Raw genomic sequence first — 25,621 nt, 5'->3', positions numbered from 1 at the left:
TCACATTTATCAGATTGGGGCATGGTTTATCCAAAATCGATCACAGAACCCAAATCCCCAATCCAAATTCAATAGAATGGATCTGCTTGGGGTTTGACCATGGTTCCTGAGATAACTGAGATGACTTGGACGATATTTTAAAAATCTAGACCGAGCCAGTAAAACTTTTCTGAGTCAATTTTGCATATTTTGATTATATTTTCTTAAAATATAAATATTTATTATATAAATAAAACAAGATTTTATAATTAAACATCTCCTAATCTAATCTAGGTTATTTTATTAAAAAAAATTATAATTATTTTAATGTAAATGTAAATATAAATAAATAAATTGAGTTCAATGATTTGTCTCATCCAAAATGAGTTGACTCATCTGAGACAACGCGGTCTTGTCCGTGGACGGGACCTCAAACCAAGTTTTGAAACCCTGGGTTTGACCCAATCCATTGATGCACAACTCATGATAATAGCAGACAATGGAAATTATCAAACTGGTTCCCTCTTTACATGGGAAATCAGATAAAAACAAAGATTATATTTAATAATTACTTACACTGAAACTTCCAAATAAAATCAAGATTTTCTATCCAAAAAAAAAGAAAAATTTTGATATACTTCATCCCACAGAAACTGTGCAGATTCTTCAAAAAACTATTCACATAATCTGCTAGTTTAATGACCTCTTTACCCTTTTTGTCTTGTCCAATGCATCTATTTGCTAAGCTCACTCTCAGCCAAAAATAAAATGTTCATAATTACCATCTGAATATGCAAACTCTAAACCCTCTTTACAAACCTAAACAATCCCCACCCCAACCCAAAAGACTCATTGAGACAGTTTAGTCAAAAGGAACACCCAATCAGACCATAAAAAGGTATTTTAGGTCATCCTCTGTAAGATGAGCCTGGCGACTGCCCGACCCATCTTCTCCAAATGCAGATGCGACCATTTCCCTCTTTTTTTGCTGCAAAAACCCCAAGTATGTATGAGCAGAAAAAAAAAAACCCACCAACAAAAATATATTTTTCAATCTCAAGTCTCTAAATAGCCATTAATGATTATGATTAATTCAATAAAAAAGAAAAGACTTACTTGGAGGGCTAATATACGATCTTCGACCGTATCTTTTACAGTTAGTCGTAAAACAGTAACAGGACGAGTCTGTCCAATCCGATGCGCTCTGTCAATTGCTTGATCTTCAGTTGTAGGGTTCCACCATAGGTCCAGAAGAAGAACATGACAGGCAGCAACCATGTTCAGTCCAAGACTCGCAGCTTTCAAAGACATTATCATAACGGTAACCTGTCAAAAAATAACAAGGAATCAAATTTGGGAAGTAGAACAATGGAATACTGATATTTAGAAAATCTAAGAGAACTATTAATGAACTTGAGGAATGGAAAGAGATTCGTAACAAAACCTCTGGAAGGGTGTTAAAATCCTTCACAGCTTTGTCTCTAGCAACAACAGACATTGTCCCGTCCAATCTCCTGTACTGTATAGAAGAATTTTTTAGACGAGCCTCAAGCAAATCCAGCATCCTTGTCCACTGCGAGAACACAATTGCTTTATCCACTAATTTCTTGCTCGAATCATCCAAACCCCTTTCAGTATGGATTTCAACCTCAGCAATGGATTTCAAGGTACTGTCTTTTGAGGTACAATCCAAAGGTTTAGAAAGTGATTGCAGGAGCTCAAGAGCGGCCTTAATCTTGGAAGAATCGGAGAGACCTTCTGAACAAGGCTTGAGTGTCTCAACAAGGTGAGAAGCAGAATTGACAACAGAACTAGCCTGACCAGTCCCATCAGACAGGGAACTTTTCAATGTAGCTCTGGAAAACACTGAAGTCACACTGAGTTGACCCTTGCATTGTGTCGCTGGACAGAGGTTGTCATCACTTGTTAGGTGTTCACAGATACATTGGTTACAGAAAACATGACCACAGATGGTAACAACGGCATCTTCAGGAGGATCCTACAAAGAATAAAGATAAAATGTCAATCTCACCAGGTGTAATGCTAGGATGCAAGACCGGTTAGTACCCTCATGGAGACAACTTGAGAAGTACTATGAGCTACTGAATAGTTTTTTTTTTTTTTTATGAAGTATCTGAAAAGCATCAGAATTGATTCGAAGAGTTGTTCACAATGTTATAATCAGGAATCTTTATGCAGAAAAAGAATGAATAAAAGAATAAATAAAAATAACCCGTAAGGACAAGAAAGGAGAGTAACCACATACACTGCATATACCACAGACTTCCAAAGAAGCTTCCAAATGATTTAGAAGACCTATCTGTTGTTCGCGGGGTAGCTTGTTCGCCATCTCTATAGAGGATCTCCAAACAGAATTAGAATCATATCCCTTAACAAGAAAAGGATGATCACAAGCTTGCCGAAGGCGCAAGAGCATCAAAAGTATGTTAACGTAATTTTGTTTGACTGTTCCAGCAGCTGCATAAACCTGGGATAATATAGAGATATTAAAACCCAATTTAACTTGAAATCTCAAGCCCATTACAATTCATATTCATAGACGAAAAAATGATTAAAAGTGAACCATGAAATGCAAAAGAATAAATAGAAATAATTCATACTTCACGGACTACTGAAAATGCATACCTACAAGGTATTAAAATAGTGAATCCAACTCCGAACACCTCACCTTGAATTGTGCACGTGAGTCAGCCTCCAGCTTGGAGTAGAAGTCCCTTTCCTCCATTGAGAAATCCACCTTTTTCAATTCTATAGTTTTTGGTGGTAAGTTAATAATTGGTTCCCCATCAAGACGTGTGCCTACAGGAAACAATTACCAGAATACGCATATATTATAGCTGCAAATTGTACACTGATGCATTGTAATTGCGGTTCTAAATGAACAATTAGTGGAATATCCATGAGCCTGAAAGCATCTACGAAGGAATTTACATGTATAAACATCTTGGTCAAAGCCTGTCTACAAAGGACCATAGCAAGAATATGGCTAAAAGACAAATATATGATAAATTATTTGGTGTAACCTCAGATGAAAAAATAACATTTGAATTCTCAGGATCAAGATGCAGGTATTCTTTAAGGATCTTCCAAGAAATTATAAAATTTTCTATGAGTGTCGAGATGTTCAGATGCAATCATTACTAACTGACGGAGTAAAAGCACTTGTAACAGGAAAAGCAAACAGGCATGGGGCAAACATGAACTCTGCTACCAAAATTATTATGAGGTGGTTTCGTGGCTATAGAAGCACAACGTGAGGATTTGCTTTTCACACCTAAATGTAACATAATACAAAGAGAACATTTATAAGGGGTGCTTGTTTGCAGTAAGAAAACACATTTATTTCTACTCTACCTTCCCGGAGTTCATTCTCCATGGACCTTCATTTAAATCATTCCAGCTCACTTGAATAGAATTATATGGGTGTAACATAGTCAAAGATTCTCCTAGGCCACACCCCATCATCGCAGACCTTGTCGGCCATTTACACCTCAAACATGACTCAGCTAGGTGCGAATTGAAGTAAACTCAGTTTTAGACTATTAATTAATACGTTAGTTAACTTAGCTTTGCTATTACCTTAATATGACAACAAATATATCTTTAATATAGAGACCAACATAGTTTCAAAATAGGGGTTTCTGCTCTCTATCAGAGAAAACCCCATTCACTTATATCAACCAGAATCTTTTTCTTTTTTTTTTAAATATGTAAACCAGAGTCCTCCCTGAGAAAGCATATAGGAAAACCCATGCATGGAAGATTGATGACCACAAGGAATAAATTACGTCCCACACAAGTCATAAGCATAAAAATTGGTAGGGCAGATAAACATGTCAAATTATGGTGTAGCTAAAAATCAGTAAAAGTCCCTCATTCAAAAATTCAAATTACTTTCTGATGGTCAAGAACTTGCTAATGATTGAAGCCTTCAAGGTAACATAAATTTAAATATGCATGAGGGCAATCAGTTCATGATTGGAAAGCATGCTTAGGCATATGATCCAAAGTGACCAAGATTAAATCGCAAGCCTATACAGAGGATTAGTATTGTCCATCCCTGAGACAAACCAAATACATTAAGGTCTACCCAAAAAAAAAAAAAAAATTTCTTATATGCAACTTACCTTTTGTGCGGCGTAGCATTATTGTCTTCAGGACAGCTTGTAGCTTTCTGTACCCATTTGTTGGGTTCCTATTAATTGGAACCTTTATCATATAGCAGAATGACTTGTAGACAGCATATGGGTCATATCTGAGGAATCTGAAATAACTATAAAGATCATCAACTGCATTCTGGATAGGAGTCCCCGACAAGCACCATCTTCTTTTGGCCCGAAGTCCCCAACAGGCCCTAGCAGCTTGAGTTTTAAAATTTTTAATGCTCTGGGCTTCATCCAATACTACCCTAAACCATCCTACCCTTGCAAGAGGGCGAGCAGCAGATTCAAGCAACACACTATCCATCCCCTTCTTACGCTTCTTGTCAGAACTTGGAGGATATTTCCTTTTCCTACTAGACGAGAGTTCCATAGGTCCCAAACCATGATCTTCTGACACCCCTTTCTCATCGTCATCTTTATCAACAAGTGGCTGCTTCGGAACCTCCTGGCTTACAATGGCATACGTCGTAAGGACAACATCATACTTGGCCAGTTCAAAAGGATCCTTTGTTCGACCACTTCCATGGTATACTAAAATAGAAAGATTAGCTTCTTTCATGACCTTAGTACACAGCTCCTCAGCCCATTGCCGTAGGACACTCGTAGGACATACAACTAATGTCCCAGCAGCTGGCCTCCCCTTTGCTAGCATGGAAGCATTCTCTCTTTCCATTGAACTCCTGTTCAACGTAACATTACCGAAATCTCTATATTGCTTCATCCCATCAAGCTGAAGAACAGTACTATCATCATCATCATCCTCGTCCAAATTTAAAGCTTCAGATTCATCTTGTTTCACAGCGATGGAACTCATTTTGGACAATGGAGGCCTTTCCTTAAGTATAAGAGCAATTACTGAGATTGTTTTCCCCATTCCCTGGAAGGCAATGATTAATGTCAGCCCAGAAGCATGGTTCCCAATAAATCATCTGGTATCAAAATAAGGGCAATTTATAAAACTGGACAATCAACCTGATCATCTGCAAGAATTCCTCCAGAGCAGGGGAAACTAGCTGTCTCCTTTTGGACCATCCATGACAAAGCAATTCGCTGTCCACAAAAATCAGCTTTAGAAAAAATATAGGTTTGGAGAGCATACAATAAGAACTGCAGCCCAGTAAAAATAACTAGAGAAGATTTATGACCCTAGCCTTGTATGTCATAGCAAGAGAATATAAATAGCATATACATTTGCATTAATTAATACAGGCACACAAGACAACCTCCCATGTCCCCAAAGGTTATCGCCAAAGCTAAATTTCATTCCAATCAGATGGTTATAACTATTCAACCCGTCAGATTTCCAGACAAGTTGCTATTAATTATTTGTTTTAATGTCCAAGGGAATGTTGAGAATCAGGTGGTAAAAAGTATCCAACCGGGTTACCTGGGAGATCTCCTAGGTGAGGCCCACTGAATGGTATCACTCCCCTTCATGTGGTTCAAATGTATATGAATTTACAAGCCAACTATAATCTATAATTCTATATTAAGAAATCAAATTCCCCCAATCAATAAAAAGGAAAGCCCACATCCAAACCTGGTGTCTCAAAAGGGGAACAGCCAAAAAATCGGGCGGACTAGCTTCTGACTTCGTCTGAGAAAGATCCTGCAATGCATCTTAACCTTAGTCGCAACTCACAATATAGTTTTACATAATCAGACACGACCGCCTCCTACCAAGGAATATAAACACACAAAAATTCCCTCTTTCACTGTACAAGTATACGGAAACAAATAGGTACTGCAATACAATGCTCCTGAAGTATGAATGAGTATAGCCTAGATTACCATAAAACAGAAAAAAAAAAAAAACAAACAAACAAGAAAAGAAACTATTTTCTCAGGAAAATAACTATGGGTGCGGCAACATGATGATCCTGAAGTATGAATAAGCACAGTTTAGATTGAATTCAAATGACAGAAGATACAAAAGGAAAACGAATAGGAATATAACACAAAAATGTAAAAGGAAATATGTATCTAGTAAAATAATATGAGTCATTTAGGGGAGTTTTGATGCAAGGTATCCCAGGAGACCTCACAGTCAAACTTCATGGTCCCACTCTTCCTCACTTTTCACCAAGCAGGACACCAAATGAAGCTTCTGAATGTGCTATCCATAATATTGACAGAACATCCGTATGCCCAAACACGCTCTTAGAAATAAGAGAAGATTTAACATTTCCTCTAGTAAATTGATTTAGTGGGACACACTAGACATCACTGCATTGACAGAGAATTACCACACCTTAAGCTTTATAATCACTCAATTATTCCCTTGAAAGAAATTTCCAAACATACTAACCCTAGGTAAGGTGGATGTTAGACAATAAACGATATTTACCACACTATCCCAAATAAAATATACCTCTGCTATATACATATATGTAACATATCAAAGAATTAAAATAAGAAAGTGAGATGAAATGCAAGATGGATGTCAGACAACAAACAATATTTGCCACTCTATCCCAAATGTCGATAAGTGAAAACATCTTCCTTGAAAATGCTGTTTATACAGCACAGATACTTCATTTTCAACCAATGTACTGCAAAAACTATAATGCACAGTCAAATCATTTTTAACCCATTTATTTACAACCGGACATGTATTACACTTTTACAAGGGAGCAGCACTCATGGGTGGTGCCAAGAAAAATATTTCAGGTTGCTAATACAAAGAACAAGCTCATGTTGTCATGGGTATGAAAACTAATGCAACAGAGGTGGGTCCTTGCTGGTCTGCTCAGACTAGGGATTACCCAGGTCTCACCAGCTTTCTACTCTCACTAATATCCTCTATGCCGTGTTACTTTCCCATTGTGAGCATGTATTAATTGAAATCAAACATTCGCATAACAATATGATTTACAAGTTATATAAGGTAAAAAGAAAAAAGAAAAAAAAAAAAAAAAAAAAGAGGAAGTTTCTCAGTGCATTTTCGTTAGAATAGCGTTATTTTACACATATTCAACAATTGCTATTGCAAAAAGATAAATCCAAGTTCATAGAGATAACCTGCAATAAAACCTGAACTGTTAGTCTTTCATCATTTGTCTTAAGCCTTGCTCCTGTGTGATAAAGAGGATCACCAAATGCAGAGTGTTGAGAAGTAACAAGGGAATTTCCATGCGCAACTATTGGAGGTGAATATCGAGGGTCGCTCATATCTTCAATGATACACACATCAGAATCATCATCATCAACAACATGGGACCTGTAAACTGAGGAGTTATCCTTAACAACTTCACCAGTCACTTTAACGGAATTATAAATTACGCTCCAAGAAGGAAGATATGTATCCTTTCTTTCATCCTTAACTGTTAACTTCTCACTTGAAGTCAATGAAGGATTACCAAGCAACAATCTCCTTGATGCACAATCAGTCAGAGGTCCACTATCAGAACCACAAGAAGAGGTCCCACTAACAGATGGAGGATAACCTCTAACAGCTTTGTCTTTGGCATTTACAGAATGATAATGATAATATGCAGTTTTAGATGCAAGTAGCTCATTCTCTCTGGCATCATCTATACAAACCACTTCCTTCTTGCAAGGCCCAACTGACTGAATGCCACACAATAATTGCTTTGATTTGTTGTCAGTCAAAGGTCCATCATCAGCATCGTGGGAAGAGTTTGTTCTACTTGGAGAAAAATGAGCACTAGCTTCACGTTTGAAACTTGAGCCTATAATATGAGATACAAACAATTCATCCTTGGCACAATTCATCTCTTCTCCCACACTAGTCTTTTGTGGCAGATTAAACGTACCAGATGGGAATTGCCTTGAGGAGTCAGCAAAAGGTCCATAACCAGTAACAGTTCTACAGTATCCACCAGTTTCATGTAGAATGTCAAAAAGCTGATTGCTTGCATTTGGTAGAGATTCACATGGGCTTCTTTCCAGTGACCCCATACCTTCCGTGCTACTTCCAATTGCAGTACTACAATTTTCAGAAATCAACCTGAACTCTTCATCTTCAGTTTCACTCTTCAAATTAAATGTGGTTCTACAAGTTGGCATGTTGTTAGGTATTGTTTTACCATCAGTATTGCAATATAAAGGAGCACTTAAAGAACCATGAACCCCCTCCCTGTAGTAAGGAACATATTTTGTATTTGACACTGTTGTCCAATCCACAAGACTAGCAGAGCAGCTATCGACATGTGGTGGCTGTCCATGATCAAATATCATTCCAGGATTTTCTTGACACTCAACCCAGCAATCTGAGCCCATCCCTTCCCTAGAGTCTGAAGGTGTTGAGTATTCTGATGAATACAACAGAGATGATTCCGGTAATCCAACTCCTGTTGAACTTGACTGCTTAGATTCTTGGATATCTAAAAGCAATGTCAAAGTCAAAAATATATATATATATAATTAAAACACAAATCACTGAAATGTGTATCCATAAATTAATGACCTACTTTGTATTTAAATAAAACAATATCTGCAGATAACATGTACAATTAGAAAGAATAAAAAAAAGACTCATCAGAATCAGCTTACCATCTAGAAGCTGGGAGGACCTTTTGTGGTTGACTACAGCAGAAGTTGCCTCACCTTGGGAAGAATTCTTACATGATGTATCTTCTGATCTGCTCTGTAACTCACACTTTATATTATTTAGCATGAAAGGAAGGAATGCCGTTGAAATGCTTACAAAAATGATGCATGAAAATATCTTTTAAGGACTGAAAATATTTGGCTGTCAAAACATTAATTTGGAAGGAAAATACAATGTCAAACCTGAAAAGATTATTTGACTATAAGTTTCTAAGGTTTGTTTATTTCTTTTTTGGCCAAAATTGGAATGTTCTGCCAAAAGATTCTGAAATAGACCGAAACTCTGACCCATGATGAGGATGATTAAACTCTCATTAGTACTATGTTCCTTGCCCATTACAAACAACAATAAAGCCTTATCCCAAAGACTTTGGGTTGAATATCTTGTCCCTCGATTCAAATATGTCCAAAGCCAAGTCTTTTATTATTGAGCTTGAGTTCATATATGCTTTTACTGTCTCCGTCCATTTTATTTTTTATCTTCATCTCCCCATTTTAGGACATTTAACTTGAATATTTCTCCTAATTGGGGCAACAATCGGCCTTTGTAGAACATGCTCAAACCGTCTCAACCGACTTCTCTTAGTTCACCGCCTGTTGGAGATATTGCCTTTTCTTGAATGCGTTTGCTTCTAATTTTCCTTTAAATAGAGGGATATGATTCCAAGATCAATTCCCCCCTACATCATCATCATCGAGCCTTATCTCAAAGAAAATCAACCACCCCTCATCTTGTTGTTTAGATTTACAGTGCTGATAGGATTCTTACAAAAGTCACTTAGATGCTTTTGTAAACAATGAACTAAACTCTAAACCCACACCATCCTACCAAATAAATCTCAAGAAAACAACCTTGTTTGTCCCTTGTAAAAGGCTGATGCACATAAAAAATATCATGCAAATACGATATCTACAATTCCCCTGTGGAAGCAACATTTATTTTAATCACAAATATGTGTTTAGTGACTAGGCCAAGTGTGGTTGATTTTATCTACACCATTCAATCCAATTTTACAACATTAAGGGTTAAGAAGGTCTTCTAACACAATGGATTTTGTAATCCAAGTCCAGCTCCTTACCTCAATGAATAGTGCCTAAGCACTAATCGATCAACTATGCAACTAAAGGCAATTTCTTCTCGGTTTATCCCTCGACAATCACTTTCTAGGTTGTTTAAAGAGTTAGCTTGCAGAATGCCTCATACCCCTTCGACAAAGCTACCATTAAGAATTTCTCAACAGTCGAGCAAAGTCTATCAAGAAAAGAAACCTACAGTATTTGACCCCTTTCACCATATCTGGACAAAACGTAATGGCAGGGTCTTTAAAGGGAAAGAGCACTCCTTGCATGAGGTTATTTTGAACATTTTGGGATTGATCTTGTCTTGGAACAAAATTTCAGAGGAATTCAAAGGAGCTCTTTTTGAGGACTTTATGTTTAGATTGGATTTACTTTGTAACTCTTGAGGTTTTTTTTTTTTTTGCATCTTTTTCCATTGTTCTTTTCCTTTTCTGGGCAGCTCACTAAGCCCCCCTTTCCTTCTTCATTTAATAAATTTATGATCCTTATCTATCGAAAAAGATAATAATATTAAATTTAGACATACATGAATTCAAACAGAATCCTATTACTACCTTATCTATGCTCCTAGTTGCTTAGTTTCTACCATCAATCTCTAAAACCATGACTAGGTGACTCTAGCCATAAAGGGGACTACACAACGAGGGAAAAAAAAAAGTTATTCCAATCATGGTTTAAAATCCCGTTTTGTTCCTGTGTTTAGATTTTTTTTTTTTTTTTTTTTTTAAATCGAAACAATATTGAAACATTCAATCCACTAAATTAACATTTAAAAAAGGAAGTCCTTCGTAGGAGACCATGGAGAAGAGGCATGACATCAGTTTAAAACACAATGTATCTCAAATATTTACCAAAACATGGGGTTTGGTCTAAATGAACCGATTTTCCAGAGGAGCCAAGGTCAAGGGCATGTCATCCATTTGAAAGCTTTGCTCAGAGAGGAAAAAAAGGGCAAACAAGAAGACAAGAGAAGAAAAAGAAGATAGGAGCAGAAATCCAACATGAATCCGATGACCAGCCACCTAGGTACCTCTCTCTCTCAAAATCATACAGAGAAATTATCAAAACTTTGAATTTTTCGATTTCAAGGTTTCTTCGTCTTAGGAGGCTGAAAAATCAAACGTTTCGTACAAAATGAAACAAAATTATTCCAATCATCATCTACAACCCACAATCTCAATTGTTGCCTCCGTACTTCTTTTCATGATGAAACATCCAAATAAACCCTAACAAAGAGTGACACACTCGGCCACTTCCATTATTTTTTCCTTCTTAATCAAGAGCAGCAAATGCACATATGACCACCAATTTCTCCTTTCCCAAACAGCCGACAAATCTCTTTATCAACATCCTACACCCACATATTTGACACAATATCTCTTCAAATTTCAGAAAATTTAAAACCTTTCCCCTCTCAAAATCCATTACTTGTAGTTGAAAGTTCGAAGTACAAAGTTCTAGAGATTACAACTGAATGCACTATAATTTACCTTTTATCTGGACTCATTACTACAAGAAATTAATTTCCGAAAAAACAAGTCCAAACACTCAAATAAACACAATTTCGAAACAAAATCAGATGACACTTCATCCATGATCGCCAATTTTCAAATAACCGTTATCGTCCTCAAAGGATTATGGCATGTTCTTATGAGGCTAATGAGATCAATCTCAAAACATAATTCAAACATAATTTTTTACATCGAATTCAAAACAGAGTAAAGTTAACCCTAATTTCAATCCAAAACCAATGTGATTTCTTTCAACGGAAAACGATTAAACGTACCGGAGAATCTTCAGGAGGTTCCGAAAGAATTGCAAACAAAGATTCAATATCAATCGATAACTCATCCGAATCTTCAAATTTCGATACATCAACAGGTGACCAGAAATCCGAATTCTCGCCAGTCTTCAACATCATGAAATACCATTCAAAAAAATACTTTGAATTATCCCAAACTCCAAACCCTAATTCTGCAACTCAAGAACTGAAATTTCTCGAATAAATAACAAAGGTTCGTTCCATTATCAGAGATGAAATATTGAATTATCCCAAACTTCAAACCCTAATGCTACAAGAACTGAAATTTCCCGAATAAATAACAAAGGTTTCACTATCAGAGATGAAATGAAATGTAATATAAGATAAGAGGATGAGTTTCTGATTTCGTCGTAAGCGATTTCCGAAAATTTCGTTGCAGTTTCTCTTTGGCGACTTTTTCCCTCTATTTTCAGATCGTTTTGAAGACGGGGAGAGAGAGAAAGAGAGAGAGGCTAAGATGACTGCTGCGTAGAATAAAGCGTAGGATGTACAGTTGCGTGTGAGAGTGGGGAAGGAGTACACTCTTTGGGTCGGGTCATTGGGTGAATCCAACCCAATCAAATACACTAAAAACACTTACGTGTTGTTATTGGTGCGACAAGTTAAGCACATATCCATTTGAGATTGTTACATGCTACCGTATATTCTAATTCTTCTCTCTTTGGGATTGTATATAGCACCATTTTTCAAAATCGAGTCATTTTTTGCTCACGGACTTCTCAATGCTTGTCACGTCAATCATACAAGCGTAGTTATGTAACTAATTAAGGTATTTTTATAAATTAGAAATGATATTCAATACATGGGTACGTGTGATTGGTGGATCCTAAATTTCTACGAGTTTGAGCAAAAAAAAAAATTCTTCAAAATCTACAACCATGGTGACTCATTATGAGATTACTTTCAATCCGATATCCTTCTTTTAGATCAACTCTTAGCAATCATTCCCCATGTCTTTTCAGGATCTTATCATACCCCATGTTCTATAATTGATATCCGTGGCGGCCCATGTCGAGAGTACTTTCAATATGATACCCTTCTTTTATACAAACCCCCATACGTGAGTCAACTATTTCACTAATGTTCTTAATGCTTACTTTGTGGTGACTTTCACTTTCGTGCTTTTCTAGGCTTTTATGTAGTATTTTTTCAAAAACGTTTCTCCAAACCTTGACTCAAACGTTATAGTGGTTTTGATACCAAATGGAATGAACCTGACCAATATATATAAAAAATGTTGGCATGTAAAATGTAGCCCATGTTTCTTTGAATTATACCAAACCACTACACTCTCCAATCCATGGTTTTAGAACTCATTTTTACGTCTCGTCTGTGAATTAGACTGAGTTGTCTCCGATGAGTTTTCTAATACACTTGAGACATCTCGTTTCATAATGAGAAAAATGAATGTGAGTTTTAAATCTCATCCAATACATTGACTTGTCTGTCCATCTCCTTGTTGGGTGATACCAAGACAACTCGGGCCATACGTCCTGGTCTCGAACGAGTTTTGAAACCTAAAGCGGGTCGTAACATTAAGAAACAGCCCAAAACCAACTTCGGTCGGGTTGATTGGTAAGACAACCCAAACCAAGAATTCTATAGAGTCCGCTCGGTCGGACCACGGGTCCTAATCCGGTTTTTGAAGTGCCTTCGTGCCCTAAATAAAATCGAGAAAGAATTCTCCAATTCAAAGACACTAAAGTGGGAAAGGCATCGCTGGGTTCAGATCTTTTCACGAAAACCTTGGATTTCTAAACTACAATTGAAGCTTTATTTATTTTTTATTGGATTAAATTTAATGTTTGATTGGGTTTCAGAGGAGATTTGTAGATTTAATTATTGAAGTCGATGGGTTTGAATGAGGCGAACTGAATGTCACTTTTCTGGATTATTGTCGGTCAGCTTGCAGAATTTGAAACAATGGTAATCATCACCTCAAATCTTTAAATTTAATTTATCTAATATGAGTTTTTAGAGATTGGGTCTGTTTGATTTGCCATTTTTATGCCAAATTTCGTGCAAAAATGTCATCTTTGTTGCGAAAAAAATACATACAATGATCCAACAGTGCCTTTGCTTGAACTAGAAGAAATTCTCTAGTTCTAGTCTGGTTCTTGGTTATTAAATAACTTAATAATATGTAGAGATATCGGGGCTATTTGGATTGGATTGCTATTTTTATGCCAATTTTCGTGTAAAATTGTCATCTTTGTTGCCAAAAAAATCTAATAATGATCGAACAGTGCATTTGCTTGAACTAGAAGAACTATTTAGTTTTAATCTGGAGATTTGTTCTATTCTTGTATATGTAGAGATATATAAATAACATCCATATGAATGTATTTTGTGCAGTCTACATCGAAAAAATTGATTACTAGAGAAGAGTGGGAGAAAAAGCTCAATGATGTAAAAATTAGGAAAGAAGATATGAATAAGCTGGTGATGAATTTTCTTGTCACCGAGGGTTTCGTTGAAGCTGCAGAAAGATTCAGAATGGAGTCTGGAACTGAACGTATCCTTAGCTGATCTTTTTTTTTTTCATGGCTTTTTGGCAATATTTTTGTCAGTTTCTGCTTCATTTTTAATAATAAGCTTCTTCCTTATCGATAAATAGCAGACATAGATCTTGCAACAATAACAGATCGCATGGCGGTGAAGAAAGCTGTTCAAAGTGGGAATGTTGAGGATGCAATTGAGAAAGTGAATGACTTGAATCCTGAGGTAGGATGCTATATATGTTTCTACAATCAACTTCGTGAGTGAATACAACTGTTCCTTCAGATATTGTTTTAAGTATATGTTTTAATATTTTTTATTATTATTATTAAAAAAAATTCGGGATATTACATATACTGCAGCATCTTCGTGAGTTTATTTATTTATTTATTTACTTGATAGGTAAAGGGTTAGTGGTTAGCAAGGTGAAGTTGGGTTCAAGAGGGTTTGAACCTAGGACGTGGGAACAACACTCCACGCGTCTTGCCAACTTAGCTAAGTTGGCACTTCATACTCGTGAGTTTTCTGTCATCAACTTAATTCTATGTTGTCATGTTTACAGTGCTTAGCAGGATTTACTTGTGGTTTGTCCTAGGTATCGGTGTCAATGATTGTAACTTGTGTTTAAGTGGATGTTTCTTAACTTAACACATGTCATCAAAAGCATGAAAGTCCTTCCTAGACATTGAGAAGTTTGTAGAAATGGACTTTAGTCTTGGTGTTTCTGAGAGAAGTCATATCTATCACAATAGATTAAAGAAGGTATTTAGGCCATCAGAGTTTTGAATTGTGATCTGAAAAGATGTACCAGTTGAAAGTTCCACTAGAAAGCTTGGGATTAATTTATTTATGAGATGGTCCAATTGGAGTGATCGTAGTGAATATGCTTTGGAATTTATGGTAAACTTGATTAGTGATCTTAAATTAGCGTTTGGGAAGAGCAACTAAAACAATGTTTCTCGACTGATTTTTGCAAATATCCAAATAGGCATGAATCCATGTGAGTGAATGATTTCACATGTGTGGACTGCTATGTTGCTTTGAATAACAGTGGAACATGGTGGATGTGAGTTGAATTGTTAGGGAAACAATAAGTGGTGTGTTTAAAGGTTTATTGGTAAGGCTTTGTAACAGTAAAGGGAGTGGCCTTGTTTTATGCCATAATTAGATTTTGGGACAACATGTTTTGTGGAGCTTTTCTCTTGGCATACCCCATTATTTATGCCAAGCTAGAAGAATGGGCGATGTCTTAAGAACGCATGGCTATAGATGAGAATATTATCCCTTGAGATTTGAATCTTAGGATATATGGCAATGATTGGGAAATTGAATCAATTCGGGTCCTTGTAACTCTCTTTGATAAAGTGGAGATCAATTTTAGGTTTAAATAAGAGATGTGAATTGTGAGGGTGAAAGTAGGATATGAGGTAGTGTATTCCCAAAGGTCTAATTGCCTCCGCGAGGAACCTCCCAAATGATGGTATCATCCTTTCAGATCGCCCTTCTTTGGGTAAATTGTTGGAGACAACCCATTCCATCCAAGACGTCATTCTTCATGTGGACTGTAGGGCACAACAAGATCCTAACTGTAGAGCATTTAAGTAGATTCTAAACCATTCCCACTAGACGTGCCCTTTTCAAGATCAATGAGAAGATGAACCACATATTTACTCAAGAGTTTGGAACTAATTCTAAATTTTTGAAACTAGATGGGTGCTACCTAGGAATATGTTGAATCTCATAGGAGGTTGGCTTTCGACACATTTTCTTCATGTGGATGGTATCTTTGGAAAGCTCTTTCCTTTGTGTTATGTTAGCGTTTATAAAAAGAATCCATTAAAAGGATCTTTGATGCCAAGACCTATGTTATCTGGATCATAGGTTTGAATTCGGGTTTGCAGTTCGCTCTTTGGAACAAGCCCAGTTTGTAGAGGTAGTTTCGTAGAACTTAGTTCATTTATGTTAGTCACTAAGAAGAAGACATGGGTCAAGGGGGCAGGTCATCAATTTGAAACATCGTGGTACCTCTAATATTGACCAAAACCAAAAATTGAGGTATCTCTACTATTGAAAAAATGTAGGGTGTATCTCTAATATTGACCAAAATGTGGGGGGCATCTAATATTGACCAAAATCATAGTCACCAAGTCAGAATACGGGTTTAAATGGCAAGGGAAAACTTTGGAAAAAATAGAGAAAATGAGAAAGAAAAGAGAAAAAGAGGAAAAATAATATAGTTGGAGAGGTATTATTAAAAAAGGGGAGATGGGGAAAGACAATAAAGTGGGATAAGGGTAAAAGAGAGAAGATTGCAAAGTTTGAGGGGTGTTATTGAAAAGGGGGTAAAAAAGGAAGATAATAAAATTTGAGGGATATTATTGAAAGAAGGGAAAGAGGAAGAGCAAAGACAATTAAGTTGAAGACAGTGAAAAGGAAAGGCAATAAAGTGAGGAGTGTGGACCCCATCCACTAGAGCTGAGTGGGACATTTATCCTTTACAAAACCGTAGCAAAGTGGGTCCTACAATTGTGTTTTATTATATAGATATATAATAAAATGTAGGTGGGTCCCATTCTAGCTATAGTCTTCTAGGATATAAACGTCCCCTCTAGTTATCAGTGGACTGGGGTCCACACTGCCCCATTTTATTCCCTTTCCTATTCACCTCTTCAACTTTATTGTCTTTCCTTTAAGTTTACAATAAAATATTTAGTAAAAAAAAAAAGTATTGAATATCTATGTATGATAACATGTTTTCACACACAATTGGACATTGTTATCTTTTGAGCAAAATAACACAATATTAAAAAAAAACTATAGCATCTAGCCATCATCATCAAATCCTACATTAAACAACGAACCAAAGCACAAATAACCATATGCCTACAAAAAATGTTTTTTAATTATTTAAAAAAAACTAGTTTAAAACGTAAAAAAAAAAACACATTTTAAACGAGATATTTTTGCTACTATGACCAAAATATAGGGTTTTTTCCCACAAACCCAGTACGAACCGAACCACAAATTGGATCACTTCATACTGGTTCACGATTTTGCATAGTCAGAGTGATTCTGATTTTATAGGCCAAGACAATGTGAACAACATCACACTTAAGTTGAAGGTGGCTATGTTCAAGTGGACTGCTATCAATTGAGAATTTAAGATCCTAGGAGAATTCAATTTTGACTTGGTGTTTAAGTGGAAAGAAATCAGTTTCTTTGATTTTTGTGTCATTTCTTTCCTTATGAGAAGTTTTCTCACACTCTCCCTTGTATAATGCATTATTACCCTTTTTTTTTATATTATTAATAGATCATCTCTTTTACTGATTAAAAAACATAGTGATCACCACCGATCTTGCTTGTGCATGGTTCAGAGACATATCAGATTGATTCGGGAAAACATTTTGATTTTTTGACAGACCAAAACAAGTCTTTAATGTCTCAAAAATCCAAGATCTAAATTTTTTTGGGATGTTTTATCAAAACATACCAAAAATGAGAGGGAGAAATTCATAAGGCATTCCAAAAAAAAAAGTGATACAGAAAGATCGAAACAAAGAGGAAGAATGAGAACTTACCTTGTACCATGACTCCCATCGTTGCCTGAGCTGTCGGATTTTTTGTTGTCGCCTATTTGCGCCTAAGCCATTGAATCTTTTCATTGCTCCTTCTCTCAAGTCTCTCAGACACCCTCTGAAAACATAGAAGAAGAGTTAAGTATGGTTAGGGCTTTATTACCTACGGACTTATGATGTACAGCACAGTTGGACATTTCATCTATAGCTAGCCAATGAAATAGTGACATGCGAGAAAAGAGTACAAGTTACTTAGGCAACCGGTTCTCCTTGTTTCTTTTTTCTACTATTTTCAAGAATGGAAACTGATTCCCTAGGTAGGATATGTAATTTTGACAACTTGCAAATGCAAAACAATAAATGCACTAATTATACATTTTCTTATTTTAATGATTATTAGTACATAGTAGTAGATTTATTTAAGTTATATTGTTTGTTAATTTAAATATTAATTGATTTATATATAATTAATGTGTTTAGGAATTCATTTAATAAATAATATATTACATTAAAAGGATGAAGTGCATTAATAATAATAAATTTCATGTTTATACAAGTCAGTATATTGATTGAATCAAAAGTTATGAGTTTTAGGCATACTAAATAAATTGGAATTATTGAATATTATAAAATAAAATAAAAAATAATTTAAATAAAGCTCGGAATTTTGGATGTGTTCAATGCTTCATAGAAAAAGGTAATGATTTATGCTCACTTCCAATAATTTTTATGAACAAAACTAGTCAATTTAAAAATATTGAATATTAAATTAAATATGAAATAAATTTTAATATATTTTTATAAATATATGAAGCTCAAAATTTAGAAGGAAAGAAACAACTTAATCTTTGATGGGGAGTCTCTTTGAGAAGTGGCCATTAGCATTTTGGGTTTTTTTTTTTTTGGTAGAAGCTATTCAATGAGTTTAAGGGAGCGAGCCTTCTTTGAGGGATTTGTATTTGTATGATATATTATGTGTAATGTTGTGTAGGGTTTCTTTATTTCTCTTGTATTAGGTAGGTCTCCTTGACCTCCTTCCTTTTAATTATGAATAATTTAATCTACCAAAAGGGAGGAGGGATTGTATTATCAATTGCTTAATTTTGTTGATAGCCATAATAAATGTTTTATTAAAATAGAAAATGAAATAAATTAAAATTTGAGATTAACAAGAAACATTTAATCAAATAATATCAGAGCATACTTTTGTACTAGATATGGATAAGGGCAGGGGGATTGCAAGATCAATTACTCTTATTAATAACCATCTTAAATGTTTTATTAAAATATAAAATGAATTGTATCTTCTAAAGACCTAGAAACATTTCTAAAGTACAAAAAAAAAAAAAATATATATATATATATATAGGGTCCCGTTCACCACCCTATGGTTTACCCTACGCTTTACCAAACGTGTTTTGTCCTACATATCCTCACCAAAAATCACCCCATTCCAAAACTTCTAACCCCATAAAAAATGGTTTACAAAAAATGGATGGTCCACGATTTTTCAACTTGTAAACATGGGGCTAGAAATTTCGGAATGGGCTGATTTTTGGTGAGGAGGATCTTCTAATCGTAGAGATCATCCTTACCAAAAATCAGCCCATTCCAAAACTTCTAACCCATGTAGGACAAAACACGTTTGGTAAAGCGTAGGGTAAAGTGTAGGGTGTTGAACATTTCCCATATTTATATATATATATATGGTTGAAGGGCAAGCGCATTTCCTTACCATGGTTATTAATCAATGTTGCAACCAAAATCCATAGTTATGACTCATAATCTTCCTTAGTTTATAAACTCCAGCACCAAGAATTTCTAAGATAATATACAATATGCTACCGAGAGAACATGAGTTGGCTTGCTTAGTGCCAATATGTACCACATACCATATGCGGTTCATTAGAACCAAAAGATGACCACAACTACTTTGAGCCCCCATGCAATTCCATGTTCTATTGATATGTGCAACACATTACTTTGTATGTTCTTTTTATCACGATATTAGTTTTTATTACATTTTATTGAGTAAACTTTGGCTCTTAAAAGGGTATTAAGAAGTTTTTTCTAGCTTATGTATAATTTTTTTTATATTTGTAGGACTCACAATCGTATCTTTAAAAATCACACCTCATCATGAGGCCATGGTTATTCAATATTAAATTTTTTTTTATTTCTGTGATCCATTGAATCAATTAAAATAAACTTCTCTAACATTCTTTATGCATCAAATGCAATGTTTCTAACATTTTTTATGCATAGTATGTAATGTTTTAAGGTACCTATGTTTGTTTTGAAATGTTTTGGGAGCCCGTCGATATGAAAGAGTAGGATTTTTAATTCTAAATTCTATTTTAAACACTTACTTTATAGTTTTCTATGTTTATTTATTAAAGAAATTAAATTTTAATGCAATTGTTTCAGAAGGTTTTGTGAATATTTTAGAAATTTCCGAATGGTTTGTTCCATTTTAGTTTTTGAGAAAACCAAAATACTGGAACAAAACAAGATTGTAAAACTTCATTAGTGGGCTATCCACGTATGACTGCTAGGCTTTTGCTTTTGATAAGTATCATTCTTGACATCATTCTGTAATTCTCATAGCTTCTCTTAGAAATTGCTATCATTACTAGATATTGCTACCTTGAATTCGACAACTATTTCGTCAAAACTAAATGGTGAAAGATGGGATAAGGCATAGTCTTCTGCTGATGATTATTCCATTGCAAATTTGCAATTAAATTTTCAGAACCCCACTCATCATTGCTAGGATTTTCAACATTAGGTTAATAGTTTCTTTAATTTCCTTGTTATTGTATTGAACCCTTATTTCACCTTTTACAAACCCTCCTAAAGACCTTTACAACTGTGTCATTTCCATCCACATGGCATGAGCAATTTTGATTGGAGAGATCACAATGAAAATGCTCTTTGGATTGTATGTTATGCAACAAGTTACTCTTGATTAATAATTTTATGTTATCCTTTGTGAAGAATGAATAAAAAGTTGAACCAAAATTAAAAACTTCAAATAGACTTGAATCCTGGTGAATGTTTTAAAGTACATTGATAAATGTCCAGCTGCAATAAAAGGACAGCCCCATTTCTTGTCAACATATAAATACAAATATATTAAGCACTGAATGTTCTCCCATGTGCTTTTGAGAGAGAACTTTTTTTCCTGGTAAAGCGAGTTAGATTGGAAAGCCCTAAATTTTAAGAGGGGAAGTAAGAGTGATGCTCACTAATCCCCATTATAAAAAAAAGGATCAAACATCATGGTTTCAAGAACGAACATCCTTAACATCGTTCTATACTTGTTATTCCATCTTTAGAATGGCAAGCATCGACTAATGCATGCCTACCATGAATTCCACAACTATCCCATCACAATTCATGACTAAATACTGTGTAAGGAAGTCTGATGATGATGATGATGCAGCGAAATTAATTCTCAGAATCCTACTCATCATTGCGAGGATTTTCTACTAGAGTTTATATAATTTTCCCATTGTGGTATTGAAGTGCTCATTATTTCTGAGTTTTGACAAGCATTCCATGAGACGGTTGCAACTACATATTTATCCTCTCTATGTTTTTTTCCATTTATACCTGTCAGTTATCATCAAACAAAACACACAACATTTCTACAACTACTTGGAAAACTTCTATGGCTTATTGTTTTATGTCAAGGATGACTTCGGTCATGAGAGTGAAATCCTTGTTCTTGAGACGTAAATTCATTTGCCTGATGGATCTGTATGCAGATATTGGATACAAATCCCCAGCTTTTTTTCCATCTGCAGCAGCAAAGGTTGATAGAACTGATTCGTAATGGAAAAGTAGAAGAAGCTTTGGAGTTTGCTCAGGAGGAGCTCGCACCAAGGGGTGAAGAAAATGTAACTCTTGTCCCCTAATTTCCTTATTGTGCCTTTTTTTGGTTGCCACTTTGTAATTTTGACATAGAACACCTCACAAGGTTTTCTTCTTCACACCAGATGATAAAAGCTTGAATTTATGATTTAATTGTTTTTCTTTGTAGAAAAGTAATTTTTTCTAATATTACTTGAACCTGAAAGGATTTGATGATGATGACAGTGATGATTATCTGTTAGGATCAAGATGGCAATCTTATTCCTTATTAAATTTACAAAGGGAATCATGATTTATTTACTAAGCTTCAAACAAATTTGTATGCCTCTTCAGCAAAGCTTTCTAGAAGAGCTGGAGAGGACAGTAGCACTACTAGCATTTGAAGATGTCTCTAATTGCCCTGTTGGAGAGCTTCTGGACATATCACAACGCCTGAAAACAGCAAGTGAGGTGAATGCAGCCATCCTTACTAGCCAGAGTCATGAAAAAGGTTAGAAGAGACGATGGCTCTTGCAGTAATTCTTTATATTTTGCATTTATTTTTTTGTATAAATATTAGATGGTGCATAATAGTTTTTAGCTTATCTTGCCATCATTATGAATTACTTAGAAAAATTGTCATCCTGTAGAATAACATTGTCAGTAAATCACCCATGTGTGGCATTTGATTTTCATTATGCTATATGCACTGTGTATATCTATGCATACATCAGCTTGTATTTACCGCCAGATTCTGGACTGGCTGTGGTGGTATGTGCTGCCTGAAGCAACAAACACAGTTAGAATTTAGATAAATATTTTTATATAACATTGCACTATTGCATGACCGACCTTTCCATTTAACCACATTTTCTTTAAAATCAAACTCATCATCTTCCTTAGAATCACTCCAAGAGATACTTTGCAAGCTACCATTTGCCTTTGTAGGTAAATCTACTGGCAATTTTCATTTGCAAGTTCCAACCCTAAAACCAACACATTCTCTGTCCAACCCAATTTTGAGCAGATCTGAGGTCCATCACTATAGCAATGCAACTGTTTGAGAGATATTTTCTTGAATGAAGTCATCACTCTTCTCCTGCTTTTGGATTTTGTGTTTTAACAGTATAGGATTGCATGTTTTTATGAGGTCATTTTTTATTTTTCTCAAGTCCACGGATTCTGACCCTATGTATAACTTTCTTTTGATAAGTAACATAAAAGATGATTAAAGAAAAGGGTAGTTAGACCCCTATATATGTGGAAAGCTTCTGTTGTCTGTTTACGAAATATTTAGCCAATAAACTGTCACCTTCTGTTGAGTGTATATTTTCCTCTACTCTCGGGTGTATCATATCCCAGTTAAGCCTGTGACCCTCTTATATTCATAGTTCTCCCCCTCGACAGCTCGGTCTTTTGGAGTAGTTGGTTAGTTAACATGGTATCAAAGCGCTAGGTTCGTATAGGTCATAGGGTTTGTTTCTTTCCACCCTTATGGGTGAGGAGTGTTGATTATATATTTTACTCCACTCCTCAGGTGTGTCATACCCCAGTTAAGCCCCGTGCCCTCTTATATTGATAGCTATTCCCCTCTCCAACAGATTGGTCCTTGGGAGTAGTTGGTTGGTTAACGCCTTCCACACACTTCTATGAGCATCTATTCTTCATAAGGGTTACAAAAAGTTCGCTAATATTATTGGGAGATGCCTAGCAATTCTATAAATCCTGAGGTACTAGTGATGCATTCCTTGAGTCACCTTCCAGACTTCATTTCCAGCTTCATCCAATAAAATCCTCAAAATCACTAGTTTTAGGGGTTTTCATCTTTGTTTTAGGAAACAAGTAAATCTATAATCAAGAAAACCCAGTTCTCTCTCTCAAGTTCCTTTATGTCCAAGTAAATGAGTACTGCTCCTGTGCCCTAAAGGGTAGTTAATACCAGTAACCCCCTAACAAAGGGTGGATGACTGAAAAGATTTCCCTTGTTTCAACAGCAATTTGTCATGGTGTCACATTCACACTTGCATGATGAAATTTACACAGTTGTAATCTTACAGTTTGGTTCCTTACTCAAATGAGTTTGAATCAAATTAAGAACATAAATATACACTTTCTTTGTTACTTCTATTAATGGTTCTAATTTGTGGAGAGATCAGTGGTATACAAGTTTGACAAGTATTCTGGTTTTCTATTGTTAAACTATAGATCCAAAGCTGCCAAGCCTGTTAAAGATGCTGATTTGGGCTCAGAATCAGCTTGATGAGAAGGCTGCTTATCCCCACATCAACAATTTATCGACTGCGGTGCTTGAAGACCCTGCCATTTGAAAAAAAATAATATAAAAGCTTCCCATAACGATTCAGGTCACTCTCTAATGGTACTACAAGTTGAGTCATGTGGATACCTTTAGTGTGATTGATCCAAGTTTCTTCGTGGGCATTCTTCTTTCATATTGGTGAAGTGTTTCTTTTGGTCTCTTCGAATCAGTCCTCTGGCTTTTGGTCTTAAGTTGTACACATGTTTGTCTTGCTCCGAACTTTTATCGTTATTCATAATGTTCGAGGACTTGCGGGTCCTTCTGGTATCTCATGTAAAAAACCAAATGAAAAAACTGCTCTTATATTGGTTCTCTATTTTTATGTTTTTCGTGTCAGATGTGCAAACAGTTAGCGAAGGTACAGAAGGAATTAAGTAGTTGATTTTTTATTTTTTTTATGGTCATTATTATTAAGGGTCAGGATCCCTTGACTCCTTAAGGACTCATGAAAAAAACGCATGATCCAAACCCTTTAAATGCAACATCCAATGGTTGATATTTATCCTTGGGATAAGTATCTCCTACATTTGTGTTATCAAGATACTCATAAATCTCAACCATTGGATTTTGTCTTTAAAGGGTGGGGATCATGTGTTTTGTTAATGAGTCTCGACTCCTAGCCCTAGTATTAATATTACAAATATTATTGTCACGTTGATCATCATTTGTGTTAATTCTTTCATACAATGATACGTAAAGATTTTATGGTAATTTAGATACGCCCCTTTGTGTTTTGGTGGATATTTGAGATACAAACCCATTGTCTGCAAACTATTACATCTTGTGGGTAATATTTTTCAATCCATTCAAGCTCCATCTGTGTAACCTCTTGTTGAAAATCTTTGATTTTTTTTCTCTAAAACAAAAAAAATCCAACGTTGTCATTTTTCTCGAAAATCATATATTGTTCTTGATGTTTGAAGGTCGAAGGAGATAAAATCTTGAGGGTAAAAAAAAAATTACTAGAGGTCTGGGACATTCTTTCGGTGCTCGAGGGGTTTTAATGGAATATGCGAAATTATAAAATTTGGATTGTAATAGTATAAGATCTACCCGATGATAAGTTATTTTCTGATTAAGATTAGGAATGGATTTTGTCTTGTTTAAACAAAAAATAAAAAACTCGGTGCCAATTCTCGAACTTGGTGCTTTTTTCTTTCTCAAAAGCAATCGGTTCAGCATTAGTTTTACATGAGCATCCACTGTCATGATATCTGCATTTCGACTTTTGTGTGAAGAGCAATCCTGTGAAGAATCCAGTACGGCCGTTTGGTATCATGCAAATGCAAAAGCTCTGGCATCGCAAATGATTTGTAGCACTTTTTGGATTGCAAACTATTTGCTGAAATTTGTGAAGGGTTTTAAGTGGTTCATGCAAATAATCTGCAATGTAAAATAATTTTAGAACGGTTTGTTACTAAAAATTAAGGAATTAGAAAAATATGAGAAAATTAAAGAATTAGAAAGGCTTGTTATTGAACAAACCTTTCTAATATTTGTTCCATCCATAATTTGCCAAGAGCTTAGTCCTCTACTTAAAGTAAAGAATTAGAAAGGTTTGTTACTGAACAAACCTTTCTTATTGAACAAGAAAATTAAACAACCTATGGATTCTATCCAATCTAAAAATTAAAGAATTGGAAAAATACGAGATTTGTATAGAATTAAAATTAATGCACCAACAACATTGTAGTGTATCTAGAACCAGTTCAGACCTTCTTAATCTTATTAATAT

General features: G+C 35.3%; 2 protein-coding genes across 8 annotated transcripts; one reads left to right on the top strand and one right to left on the bottom strand.

Annotated features, from left to right (window-relative positions):
• Positions 1-485: 485 nt before the first annotated feature.
• LOC147392158 (helicase-like transcription factor CHR28) lies at positions 486-17,853 on the bottom strand. Of its 7 annotated transcripts, none has more exons than XM_086458461.1 (11): positions 17,718-17,853; positions 8,679-8,772; positions 7,185-8,509; positions 5,704-5,772; positions 5,136-5,213; positions 4,128-5,040; positions 2,669-2,799; positions 2,246-2,467; positions 1,424-1,978; positions 1,096-1,305; positions 486-967 (listed from the first exon to the last, which is right to left on the bottom strand). In XM_086458461.1, exons 1-11 carry the CDS (start codon positions 17,799-17,801, stop codon positions 863-865), a joined length of 3,786 nt encoding a protein of 1,261 aa, XP_086314587.1. In that variant the 5' UTR covers positions 17,802-17,853; the 3' UTR covers positions 486-862. The 7 variants fall into 7 exon arrangements, with proteins under 7 accessions (XP_086314587.1, XP_086314590.1, XP_086314585.1 ...); XM_086458464.1 differs by having other exon boundaries at positions 7,185-8,476; XM_086458459.1 differs by lacking the exon at positions 17,718-17,853 and adding an exon at positions 11,602-13,173.
• On the top strand, positions 13,343-24,208 carry LOC147392157 (protein GID8 homolog). The gene is made up of 6 exons (XM_086458466.1): positions 13,343-13,563; positions 13,993-14,152; positions 14,255-14,361; positions 21,485-21,616; positions 21,924-22,080; positions 23,775-24,208. The coding sequence occupies exons 1-6, from the start codon at positions 13,513-13,515 to the stop codon at positions 23,894-23,896; spliced, it is 729 nt and encodes a 242-aa protein (XP_086314592.1). The 5' UTR covers positions 13,343-13,512; the 3' UTR covers positions 23,897-24,208.
• Positions 24,209-25,621: the final 1,413 nt, after the last annotated feature.

This window comes from Akebia trifoliata, chromosome 11 (assembly GCF_017979445.1).
Source record: "Akebia trifoliata isolate Shusen 1 chromosome 11, ASM1797944v1, whole genome shotgun sequence".
Lineage (NCBI taxonomy): Eukaryota > Viridiplantae > Streptophyta > Magnoliopsida > Ranunculales > Lardizabalaceae > Akebia > Akebia trifoliata.
Note: the sequence above shows the minus strand (reverse complement) of the source record. Positions and strands in the feature narration are given on the sequence as shown.

What these genes read in the sequence shown, in the direction of transcription:
- LOC147392158 (XM_086458459.1), bottom strand. Translation starts at nt 11,736, where the DNA reads ATGATGTTGAAGACTGGCGAGAATTCGGATTTCTGGTCACCTGTTGAT. An exon ending in AACCTCCTGAAGATTCTCCG is followed by an intron (nt 8,773 to 11,601) that starts GTACGTTTAATC and finishes TGTGAGTTACAG; the next exon opens with AGCAGATCAGAAGATACATC. An exon ending in GAATTCTTGCAGATGATCAG is followed by an intron (nt 5,041 to 5,135) that starts GTTGATTGTCCA and finishes ATTGCCTTCCAG; the next exon opens with GGAATGGGGAAAACAATCTC.
- LOC147392157 (XM_086458466.1), top strand. Translation starts at nt 13,513, where the DNA reads ATGTCACTTTTCTGGATTATTGTCGGTCAGCTTGCAGAATTTGAAACA. An exon ending in TTGCAGAATTTGAAACAATG is followed by an intron (nt 13,564 to 13,992) that starts GTAATCATCACC and finishes TATTTTGTGCAG; the next exon opens with TCTACATCGAAAAAATTGAT. An exon ending in TGAATGACTTGAATCCTGAG is followed by an intron (nt 14,362 to 21,484) that starts GTAGGATGCTAT and finishes ATCTGTATGCAG; the next exon opens with ATATTGGATACAAATCCCCA.